The 12500-nt window shown below is 40.4% G+C and overlaps 1 protein-coding gene and 1 long non-coding RNA gene across 2 annotated transcripts in view; one reads left to right on the plus strand and one right to left on the minus strand.

The window, feature by feature from the left end:
* LOC137970585 (adenylosuccinate lyase-like) overlaps positions 1 to 12500 on the plus strand; it is a 68389-nt gene that overhangs the window by 53826 nt on the left and 2063 nt on the right. Inside the window, exon 12 of the mRNA XM_068817112.1 lies at positions 9920 to 10014. Within this exon, the coding sequence (XP_068673213.1) occupies positions 9920 to 10009 (90 nt within the window). The 3' untranslated portion in view covers positions 10010 to 10014. The remainder of the gene's footprint in view (positions 1 to 9919; positions 10015 to 12500) is intronic.
* LOC137970586 (uncharacterized) overlaps positions 2375 to 12500 on the minus strand; it is a 16076-nt gene continuing 5950 nt past the window's right edge. Inside the window, exon 3 of the long non-coding RNA XR_011116831.1 lies at positions 2375 to 3918. This is a non-coding gene — a long non-coding RNA (uncharacterized lncRNA). The remainder of the gene's footprint in view (positions 3919 to 12500) is intronic.

The following is a 12500-nucleotide window of genomic DNA, read 5'->3' on the forward strand; positions in this document are numbered from 1 at the left end:
AAACCACGGACTTCCGGCTCGTCTACGCACGCTCAGAAATTTGAAACAACAGTGGTTGTCAACGGTTACAAAAATGGACCTTCACTGCGACTGCGGATAAGGTTGGAAGTGGCCAGAGTCCGTGTTCTTGGTGCTGACCAAAAGAAAAGTGGACTCTGTTGACGAGATTGAAATTTATTTAACGTCGGTATTTCCTTCAGTTACGAAACTGGTATCAATGGAAGCCGACGGTGCGCCTTTTACCCCCCTCCCTCTGTCAGTACTGCGTTTCACCGATATTGGAAGCTATAGCTACACGGATTAGAGGAAAGTGGAAATAGACGTTGAAGTCTCCGAGGATCGAACTGGGGACCCCTTGCTCCGAAAGCCGCGCACTAGCCAACTGAGCTACGCCTGAAAATGTTGGTTTTTGAGGAGAGGGGAAAACCAGAGTACCCGGGGAAAAAGCCATATTTGAGCAGAGTAGAGAACCAACAAACTCAAGCCACATATGGCGTAGAATCCGGGACTCGATCCTGGGCCACATTGGTGGAAGGCGAGTGCTCTCACCACTGCACCAGCCCAGATTCCTTATCGTATAAAATTGTATGCCTGTAAAGGTTGACCCATATCATTCAATAATATCACAATAATATTGTTGCCTCTTCACCGTAAAGAAAAAAATGTTGACGAGATTTTGCCCTATTACCCGAACCAGGTTATATTTAACACAAAGTAAAGTTCTCTCTCTTAACTTCAGTAGCAATAAATTGCTTGAGGTGACCCTTTCAATAGCCAAAGACAGCTAAGTTGAAAATAACTACAGTTACGAGTTTTGAATGAGAAGTTCATTAATATTACTAAAAAAGTAGACATAGTCGTTAGATTGGCGCATCATGTTGTAAAACCTTGTTGACTCTCTTATAGTTGCTTTACGAACAATAAACTTGACTGCGAACCGATCATTGAAGGAATCTTTCAGGGATAAGTGTATTTGTTGTCGGTCTCAGGTTGAAACCGTTTTTACCGAGGTTAAGTTGGTGATCCTGATTTTACCTACAGTAGGTTGAATATGCACTCTACCTTGTTTAAAGCAGCTATATCAACTCCCCAAAAGAATTGAAAACACCTATACCTTCCCTCAAGCTGTCTTACGCTTCTTTATGTTTCGTATCACCTTATCGGTTTCTGTATTCATACACTTATCCAACCTCGTCCCAGGATCTCTCTTCTCTGCCTCTATTGTCGTTGAGAATAGACCCTGGTTCAGGCTGGTCACGTGTCTCCCAGAATCAGGGAGGTTCACCAAATGTGTGTTAAGGGATGGGTGGCAATGTAGGCCTTGTCAACATTGCGAAAAAGGGAATCAGCACGCAATTGATTTTGTGGCCAGATGACCATCGACAAAACGTTTAACCGCGGTATTTTATGTACTACACATATGGAATTCGACGTGAAAGGCAAAAAGTTGTGGTCAAATCGATCTGACGCCACAGAAAATATACTCGCGTCATTCAAGTTTTCACCCGTATGAAGGTCCGGAACAACGAAGAATGCTAATAGCCTACGACAATTTTAAAGAAAAGAAGATTTTGTCTTATATCACATGTCGACCTCAAATCAAACTGTATTAACATGTGCAGGTATTTTATTTTGTTCTTTGATTTTTGTTTTTCTTTCTAGTGTTAATTAAACAACGTGATTCCTAGAGTCGCAATCTTGTACAGTGAGTAGGCAGTTTCATATTTCAACAACTCGTGTAAATTGTCGATGTCGTTAAGATGTTTTTCTTTTTACCACTGCACAGCGCTTCAATAGCGTGTGTATTTTTAGCCCCGGTAAAATAAAAGGCATTTTTTAGCAAGCTTGTGTACTGTTTGGTGTATTCTTTTATGTCGGTGTATGTTCTGTAGAAGCAACTTTGGCTACTAACGAAATCAATTTTTTTTGTGAGCGTCAATCGCTGCTCGACATTGAAGTTGTCTTCTTTCTCTTAGGTTGACCGCTTTTGTGGGAATTCATCTCCTGTGGGAATATAACATCAGCTCTTTTGACCTTTTTGATACTTACATTGAAAGATAAAGGTACTTATTTCAAAAATGCTTTGTCTAACAAATACGCTTTCGCCCAGTTGCGGTATCAAAATAAAACGAAAACACTACCCCGGTGGGAAATTGTTTGTCGACGAGTGCCACGTGACCAGCCTGAACCAGGCTCTTTTTCTCAACGACAAATGGAGGCAGAGAAGAGAGACCCTGGGAACGAGGTTGACACATCCGTTCAGTCTCAAAATTACAACATAGTAAGGGAACGAAGAACTGTACTATACACTTACCGGTAATCGAACTCGAACCCTTCAGATTTCACCGCTATTCTACAACGACGAACATGCTCAACCCACTGCAGTTCTTTTTATTTGTTACTTTTGTATAATAAGTCGATTGATATCCATGTATAAGAACCAAAGCTATGCCTAACCTGACCCTAATTTTTCTCTAGGCTTAATTTTGGCTTCGAAAAAGTTTCTTCAATTCATCTGAGTTGGTATTCAACCTAGGTAAAATGAGGATCACCAATTTAACCCTGGTAAAAACGGATTTAACCTGAGAACGGATTTTACCGGCAACATATTTGTCATCGAGGATTATTCTTAAATAAGAGCATTACAGAAAGACACCAATGTCGATAAATATGTAGAGACTACCAAATTCGTAGGAGTCCACATTGATCTTCATCTCACATGCAAATTTAAACTCGTGTGAGTGTGAGTGTTAGCTGCTACAAGATTAGTCTGAGGCGAAATCTTAGCTTTGCTTATAAAGTTCGGAAAGAGTAGAGCGTCTTCGTTCAATAAGAGTACATTTACAAATGAATGGTTCTCAGAAATAACAAATTATTGTTAAAAATTGTCTTACTAACTTTTTTGGTGTCTCACGTTCTTCGAATTTCTATTAATCGTTCTAGATTGAAATTGCAATACCTCTGTTCTTCGATTTACAATCAAAAGTAGTTTATATATAGGTTTTCTGCGCTGCCTATCATCCTTGAGTTATATAGGACTGCGAGATTGGAAGTTATTTAGAAAACATAAAAAAAAGAAAAAAAAACACGAGAAACACAAAAGGCTTCAAAAAAGGCTCACACATTGCCACCGTGGCGTGGTTCATGCTTGATTTGGGAAATTTCCGCATAAGAAAAAATTGGAATGCTGGCACACTGCACAGTGAAGCAGATAATAGTTCAAAACAATAACCCAGACAATACTCGATTATGTCATACCCTAAAATAACAATGTCCATTGAATTCAATCGGGAGAAAGTGATAGCTCGTCATAGGCCATTAACTTGCTCCCATCAGTCAATGAGACTGCGTGATTTGTACACGGTGAAATAAAAATGAAATGTAATTTAATCAAATAATCAAAACGGCCTGTCGTTTTTTTCTTTTCACGCTACGTTTCTTTTTCGCAGATGATTTTTCTACTCTTCATTCAGCAGGCTTTTCTTTTCTCGCTAGCGTACCATGGATCAAGTGGTTTTTCGAAACCTAATCCGACGGTACTTGTGCGCGTTTGCAATTAAAAAAAATTATAGAAGTAGAGCAAGACAACGAAGTTAAAGACAGTGTCCTTAAATCCCCTTTACACACGCTCAAACTTCAACTTGGTATGGCACTCCAAAATCGAGGCACGGTACCACACCTCCAGAGATGTGCTCGGTAATTTCTTGATAGGCAGTTAACCAAATTTATGAAAGAGTCAATTGATTAGTATATGAATAATCTTCTCTAAATGCGTCCTCCAAAGGAGCCAAGAGTTCGTCGTCAAACACCTTGGTGAATCGTTTGGTCCCCGCGTCTTTGCGTCTTTGTTTGTATAAGAATTGTTTAAGTTATCACGCAAGGTCCCACCATATACTTGTATTGCACCTGGAGTGTTTCCTGAAATAATAATAATAAAACTGTTTTATTTAAATCGCAAAATACTCGCCGTGATTAAGGAAAAGACAAAAAAGGAATTTCCGTTAGTCTTTTTTAAGGAAGTGTTGAAAGTAGTCAACCTTTTCTTGCATTCTACTTATTTATAGAGCGGTAACGGCTACACATCTCGTACTTTTTAGTCTTCTCAGTCCCTCTCATCGTGTTCTTGGGGAACCTTTTTAGATCCCCTCTCAGGTTCTTCTGTAGCAGCCTGTCTCACTGCCAGAATATACAACACAGCGGCAGTTCCACTTATCATTGCACCAAAAAACGCACCCAGGAAAAATACCCTTGAAGGTGACATCTTGTAAATTGAATCACAACTTGCTGTGAATCGCAGATTACAATTTGGTTATCCACAATCTTGAAACGTCTCTGTGCAGACCAGATGGCCTAATGTAACCGGCTTGGGGTTTGATAATCCACGTCCAAATTCTTTTAACGTTTTCTCAGACCAGCCACTTCAAATGGAGTCCGTTTCGTTTGTTATAAGTAATTAAGCAAATATGACTGACTACAAAAGGTGAGGATGAAAGGCGCAACGGAGTACAATTAACAAGGCGCAGTTGATTGTTTTCAGACAAAAGTTAAAAATGCCCCCACACCGCAAAAACCCAAGCATGTTCACTTGGTCAGTCAACCAGGTTCAGGTCTTTATCCAACTATGCGCGGCTTGTCTTTGATGACATAAACCTTGTCCTTGTCGGAAAAGGCTCGTGCGTCAATGATTAAATTGTTTTGAAGATCAGTTTTGTCTGCTGCGACGATCTGTATGCATTCATTCTTCATGTTTTACTCCCTTGTAGCCCGGGGTGAGTGGATGCATGTTCCAGCCTCCTTTATAACCAAGCATTTAAAACAAATGATCGACGAAAGTACTCTTTCCCATTAAGTTTTATGTAAATTGCTGTTAACGTAAATGAACGGCATACAATCAACAACAGTTTCATGGTTCTGTCCTTTATCGCTCACCCCCTCCCCTCCCCTCCCCTCCTCTCCCCCACAGAAAAAGACCCTTTCAACAGGATTTGTTTGTTTGCGGTAAATTCGTGCCATAACAGGCCGGGAGTGTTAAGTAATTTCCAAATATTGAAGTTCTAATTGCTCGGCATGTATTATGATTTCCTCCCTTTTGAAGCGCAGGAGTCTGTGATCATCTCCCAGAAATAAATTTCTTGTCGGATTATTCGTGTTGCTAATACTATACGCACTTGACTCAGAATGACAATTTAGACAACAAGCCGATAACGAACGCAAAATGTCCATTTAGTATACTCCAATTTGCTTTACTTTATTCATATTTGTTCTTCTCCAGAGTGTCCTCTTCAAACGCGTGACGATTTAGCTAAGTTAGGTTTGTTTGGCGATGATTAATATCCTATTCGTCGGTAGTGTGGACTGAACATTTCCACGATTTTTTGCATTGGGGACCACTAATTTACAGCCTCCTTACTACACGGGGAATAATTCATTAAGTTATCGCCTGTGATCCTATTATCTCTTAGCTTGATAACAGCTGTGCACACGGACTCTCGGGGCAAATGTTGCCTTATCCTGGCAACCTGAGTAGTTGCGACAAACGCAAACGGACGCGCAAATGGAAATCTTCTTTGGCGCGCATCGAGATACTGAAACACGACCCTGAAGCTATCCGGCTCAGTTGCGAGAAAAATCTAATTCGTTGCTCAAAGCACCGCCTGTTTACGGTCAGTTATTGTTGTAAATGTCAATAATAAAAAGACACTATAAGACTACGAATACAGTTGCAATTGCGAGAATAACTTTGAAGAGATATTTCCTTGGCTGTAAAGATAACTGTCGATAAAAATTCAGTGGCTCCTTAACATCGATAATGAAACGCTCTATGTTAACGAAAACTGATTCAGATATCTTTAACTGTGATTATTTCTTATAATTGAAGAAATTTACTTTATCTTAATCTAATTAAACAAATGTTAGATCATATTAACAAATTAATAACATCGGTGAAATTCTACAAAAAGCCTAGTAACAGTGTAATATATTGAATACCCATATTAACTTTGACTCTATAAAGATACAAAATTTGACAAATTTCAATGTAAGTCTATAACAGAATTGCGCTATCAATAATATAAAACCCTTCCGAGCCGAGTGGCCTCCTAATTTATTCTTACTTGTTCATACTTGGAAAATCCCGACCAAAACGTTAATCGAAAGACTAATTTAGCTCTTTCGTATCAATTAGGATAAAATGTCTGATGGAAGTTGAAGAAAAGGAAATTTCAAATTGAAATCCTAAGTTGGTCATTTCTCTTACTATGAACACTGCTACGCAATAACGGTATTTACATTTCCTGGATTCAATCAACACTTGTTAATCACTGGATATCAACGCTTAATAAATTTGTCCGAGCTGCTTCCTTTCGACAAGATTTCCGGCTTTCAAAAAATTAAATTCTGGAAGACTATTTTGCAGTTCTGCCTTCAGTACCCGGGGGGGGGGGGGGGGTACATATATAGGCTATATAGGTATGTGCGGCCCCAAAGGGTAGGGTTTTTCAGCCGTTTTGGTATAAATAGGGTATCCATTTTTGCACTCTAGTCTTGAACTCGTTTTTTATTTAGAAGCTACTTCTTTATCATGTAACCTACCTAATAAAAGCAGATAAACATTGCCTTTAACATTGGTCTGAACTAGGGAAATAATAATAAGGCAGGTCTGCACCAGGTATATTTAAGGGTCAGGTCATAAATTGGGTATCAAATTTTTGGTCGGGCCCCCCCCCCCCCCCCTCCGGGCTTCAGTAACACAAGAGACTTTCCAAATAAAAGTTCTTCGAAATCCTGCCTAAATCAGACCTTGAATGCCGTTTCCAGTAACATGAATTAAAAGGAATTCTTGAAGGTGTATATTTGAGATCCTTAAAACACGTTACCGTTTACTTTCGTCACAACCAATATCGTTGATGACATTTGGTTAGCATTTCAAGTTTTACTTAACCCTTTGACACGCAAACCGGCAGGACAGATTTTACTCGTTAATGGGTTGAGCTTCAGTCTGTCATTTTATAAAACTGCAAACATTATCTGGCACTCCAAAACTCTTGAAAACAGAATTTCCTGCTACGTAGTTTTCTTCCTAATCGTACAGTTGGGTCCTAAATGCCTTAATTTAGCAAACTAACACTTGGTTGTGAATATTGGTTCCTTTGACAATTCGTACCTTAAATTACTCTCTTGTTAAGGAAGAGGATACTATCTCTAACCTTCGAAAGAGGTCTTTACGACCAAAACGAGGTCGTGATTTTTCTTCTAAGGGGTTACTGCCACTTTTCCCCAGTTGAGAACTTTGTCCTTTTGCGCATGTCAACGAATTAGAAATAAACTTCGCCCAGCTTATCGTAGAAACTTCGAGCTTTGTTCGCGGACAGTTCTAAAGATCGCAAGAAGATGAAATTACTGTTTTAGCAAGAAATTTGAGCATGAACAAGCTAAACGACAAAAAATAGGATTGTCTTTGAGCGCGCAGAATTTAATTCCAATTGTAAACGTCCTATGCGCCCTTCTCTGTTCGATTGATGCTTAAAAGTCGACGTTCCCTTTGCCTGTGAAAGGTGAGCTTACTTCTGAGTGGCTCTTGAGTTTACATCTGAGCATGCCCAGAATAGAAACGTCGCAAGAGTTTAAGATGCCTTATGCGACGTCAACCATTCTCATCCCCAGAGCCCTACGCTTCTTTTGGTCACGTGGTCGGCGAAACGAAGAGCTCTGGTCGCAGCCAATACTGGATGTCCGTAAATCTCGGACATCCGGCAGGGCATGCGCACGTCTTTCACGTTTAAATATTCGTGCGTGAGCGGAGAGACGATATTGGTATAAAGGATGCTTCCTCAGTGGATCAGTTCCAAGAAGCGTTTAAAAGGTTTTGATTTCGCTTGTGGGTTACCAAACAACAAAACAGGATATTGCGATCGAGAATCATCTCGTTGCAGGCGATACCAGGGAACTTAAGCAACGACAACGACGGCGGCAGTGAGAATGTCAAAATTTGTGCAAATCACAAAAATCCAAGGTTGTTTATAAGGCATCTTGTTGGGACTGCAACGAGTTTTACATTGGTAAAACGAAACGTCGCTTACGTGACGGTAAAAAAGATTATTTCAAAGCACTCCATGGGATCAGTCAAACGTCAGGTGTTGCAGATCAGTTTTGGCAAATGGTAGCTCTTTCACGTGAAATATCTCCATTTTTTTCCGGTGAAATGTCTTCAAATTTTGCAGAGAGATAATTACTGTTTACGCCTTCCGTCTGCCAATTCATCAGAAAATTTTTTAAGTGGAGCTAAAAAACAGAAATTCGCTAAGAGCGACGAAACTACCTTTGTAAGCCCTATTTTTTTGGCCTTCAAAAAATTCCTTTGGACAAACGTCATGCAATGTCAAAGTTTAGAAAAATTTTACCGAAGGAAATGGAAGAAAATCAAAATAAACACTGTAAACAACCTATCTTTAGAGAGTTATAATTCCAGGTAAAACGTGAGTGGCCAGGGTGCGAGAAAAACGGTGTCCACTTGCCCCAGACAAGTGGTTTTGGTCAGGGGACAAGTGGGTTGTCAATCTTACTTGTCCTTTGGAAAAGTGAATCTTCAGGAAATAATTTTAAAAAACAAGGTGTTTAAATGTTTAAGCGGAGAAATTAGTATACAGTTAAGTTTTTGCAAGTGTAAAATAGATCGCTTTCGCAAAAGTAACTTAGAAGTTGGAAATGAAATGAGTTGAGCACTTACGATTTAATCCGTCATTTTATTTCAATGCGTACTGGGCCTCATTTGCGGGTATCGATTTGTGCATTTATTAACACCCTTTTACTCCTAAACCGGCCTAAACCGGCCATACAATGGGGAACCCCCAGGAGTCAATGGCTTAATAGACCCTCTTCATCGCTGTCAGGACATGCACAATGATAGCTGATCAGCGAAGCATAAAAGACCATAAAAGGCTATTTTGATGTACCGGTAAAGCAGCTAAAGAGAAAAACAAAACCTTTGGCAGAGAACACTAAGGTGAATGAGAAGAAGAGGCAATCTAACAGCCCAACGGTTCGAGTTCGAAAGTTCCAGGAATCTTGGAAGTATACATCGACACCTTAAATGCTGTGTAGATCGATGTCATCTGAGTTCCAAAATAGAAAGGAAAGGAACTTTATTTAAGTGTCTAATCTTCTAGCGTTGAAGGGCACTAATCGGGGACACTGTAAATTGAAATTATCAAGTGAACGCAAATCAAATCAAATTTTGGTTTTTGAGGAGAGGGGAAACCGGAGTACCCGGGGAAAACCTCTCGGTGCAGAGTAGAGAACCAACAAACTCAACCAACATATGACGCCGAGTCTGGGAATCGAACCCGGGCCACATTGGTGGGAGGCGAGTGCTCTCACCACTGCGCCATCAATGCACCCCGCATACATTAGACCTTGGATTTCACTCTACATCGAAGGACAACTAGACTTGAGGTTGGGACAAGTAAAACCAGAACCCCACTCGTCCATTGAGGAAGTGGAGTTCTCCATTTTTTCTTACCCGTTCATTTAACAATGATGGTTGAAAAGAGTCGTTCTGTCTTTTAGAATTCTATTTCGATAGGCTTGAAAGAGTTGAGAATTAAGAGCAATGTGAAGATTCGCGTGGATAGTGGATACTAGCGCGCGCCAAATTAACAGCGAATAACCATATGGAGCCACCTTAAGTTCTCTATTGATTTCGCGGAAACTTGTACGCCTTTTTCGGCGTAGTCGCCATATTCCAGGCATATTTCAGATCTTTTTATTTAATCTTTTGAAAAGCGCGCCAAGGGCTTGCCGCGTCCCATTTGTTCCCGCCATGATAAGTTCCGGAAGTAAACTGTACTGCGTAGTACTTGTAATTTTAATTTGTTCTGCGCCTACAATTTTAATCAGCCACTAAAAATATTTGAATTTTTAGGTGCGACCAGCGTCTTTCGTTTTGCCGACCACGTCACCAAAACAAACGGAGGGCTCTTGGGACGAGAATGGACTTCAACGAAAACACTGAAAATTGTAGGTTCACGTTTCATAGAATTTCCCGCGTTCGACCTCTACAAGTTAGCAAAAGAGTTAAGGCAATGCCAGTCAAGTTCTCGCTGAAGTCGCCCTTTGTAGATCTTTCTGTTCCTGTACAGTGTTTTCACGTGACGTCACGGCAGCCATGTTGGTGTTCCTAAACTATGGAACGGCGGTCATGTTGGTGTGACCCAACTAATCCTCCGAGAATTGAGCTCTATTATCATGCAAACGCTTTCTTTTAACAAGGTTACCGTGACTGATCACGTAAATAAGAACACTACACAGTATTGTCTTAATTTTGAGGAATAGGGAGCTTTAAAGTGCCCCTGTGATAACCAAAAATAATAATAAAATAAAATAAATCACTTCCTTTTTTCTTCAGATTTTGAAAGTGTGTTGGCTTAACACCTGACTGGCAAGATTTTGAGCGTTGATTTTTCTCCAAAGGCCGTTTACTTTGAGTGTAAGTTGTGGATTTCTTGGTCTACCATTACTCACGTTCAAAACTGACCGATTGGACCTCAGAGGGTTGGATTCAGGGAAAAGTGAGGTCAAAAGCTCACTAGCTTAAAATTTCAGCATGAGAATGCAGCTTATTATATATGCAAAACGCGAGTTTAAAAGTCTGAAAGCCCAAAACTCCCGTGATGCATATTAAATTTGCGGTGTACACACGCCATTGCATTCTTAAACTAGTGAGCCTTTGACGTCATTTTCTTCTCGATCCAGCTCTCTCAAGATCTTAAAGTTAGTAATGGCACAGGTAACCCAGGCTCACTGTGTGTAGGTTAATATAGAGAACATATGAGGCGAAGTTTAGGTCTGGAAATTTGCAAGAAAATGGAAATAAAAATCGATGAAACTTACCATGTGGTGAGCTGTTGTTGTCTTTAATACGTACACGAAGTTTCGGGAAAATTGGTCCCCGTTCACCTTTCTTCATAGTATAGTGACAAGGTAGGAGACGGAAGCCAGCGTTGGGACTCCGATCGACCCAAAACAAGCATAATTTTTTTCGTGAAAATCGAATCCAGTCGCTAAATAAACACGCCAGGCTCGTGGAACATGAATTTCTCTAAACCATGAATCCACTGAAGCATCTCCAGGTAGCAACGCGAAGCCACCAGACTCCGTAAAACTTGCAAGTTAACCTGCTAAAATGGCGCGAAGTGTCCAATTCAAAATGGCACTGAACTCGGGACGCCTGGTGAAGAGGGGAATATATGTCCCCCTGGAGGGAGGGGATTCCCAGATTGCTCAGTGAGTTTTGTTTTTAGCAATTTGAGACTCCTTTCCCTCCAGAACTTATTAAACTCGTCACCAGGCTTCCAGAGTTTAGTGCCATGTTGAATTGGACACTTTGCGAGTACAACGCTTTCTGGCCGCCATTTTAGCAGGTTAACTTACAAGTTTTACGGAGTCTGATGGCTTCGCGTTGCTACCTGGAGATGCTTCAGTGGATTCATGGTTTAGAGAAATTCATGTTCCACGAGCCTGGCGTTTTTATTTAGCGACTGGATTCGATTTTCACGAAAAAAATTGTGCTTGTTTTGGGTCGATCGGAGTCTCAACGCTGGCTTCTGTCTCCTACCTTGTCACTATACTATGAAGGAAGGTGAACGGGGGCCATTTTTCCTGAAACTTCGTGTACGTATTAAAGACAATAACAGCTCATCACATGGTAAGTTTTATCGATTTTTATTTCCATTTTCTAGCAAATTTCCAGACCTAAACTTCGCCTCATATGTTCTCTATATTTACCTACACACAGTGAGCCTGGGTTACCTGTGGTAATGGCGGACCATTAAATAAGAAAATTCCAGTTAAAATAAACAGGTATCTTTTTGAAATCAAGGCTTAAAACTTTGGTCGCTTAGTGTTTAGTTAACATACATTTGAAATCCAAAGAAAAATAGAATTGATTTTTTGTTCACAGGTGCACTTTAACCAAGGACCACGACGACGATGACTACGAGAACGTTACTTCAAAATATTATTTCCCTTCATTGTAATCATTTCGCGATTACTTTCATTATTTTCTCACTTTCCCGAAATAAATTTGGTATGCAGTGAACGGTGTGGATGTTTGGAGAGAAATTTGAAATTTATGGTGAGCTGTTCGCGTCCTCAAATTTGGACATTTCATGTCTGAGAGGACGAGAACGGCTAAGAAATCTACCAAAACATTCAGTCGACGTCGACAGTGTGTATAGCGACTTTAGGCAACGACAACGGAACGGAAACAAACGCGATTTCAAAGGACAACACATCATTGCTGTCGAGCTGTCAGTGTCTACAACTCCGTGCAAATGGACCCAACAGTGTTGGCCAATCAAGTCCCAACATTGTTGGGTGTTGTTACATGTTGCGTCCGCTTGCACATACTGTTGGCAATGATGTTGTTGGGAGTTGTTGCGTCAAGTTTGAAACCGGTCAAACTTTTAGCCCCGTGCAAACGGACGCAACATTGTTTGCCAATA

This window comes from Montipora foliosa, chromosome 9, assembly GCF_036669935.1.
Source record: "Montipora foliosa isolate CH-2021 chromosome 9, ASM3666993v2, whole genome shotgun sequence".
Classification (NCBI taxonomy): Eukaryota; Metazoa; Cnidaria; class Anthozoa; order Scleractinia; family Acroporidae; genus Montipora; species Montipora foliosa.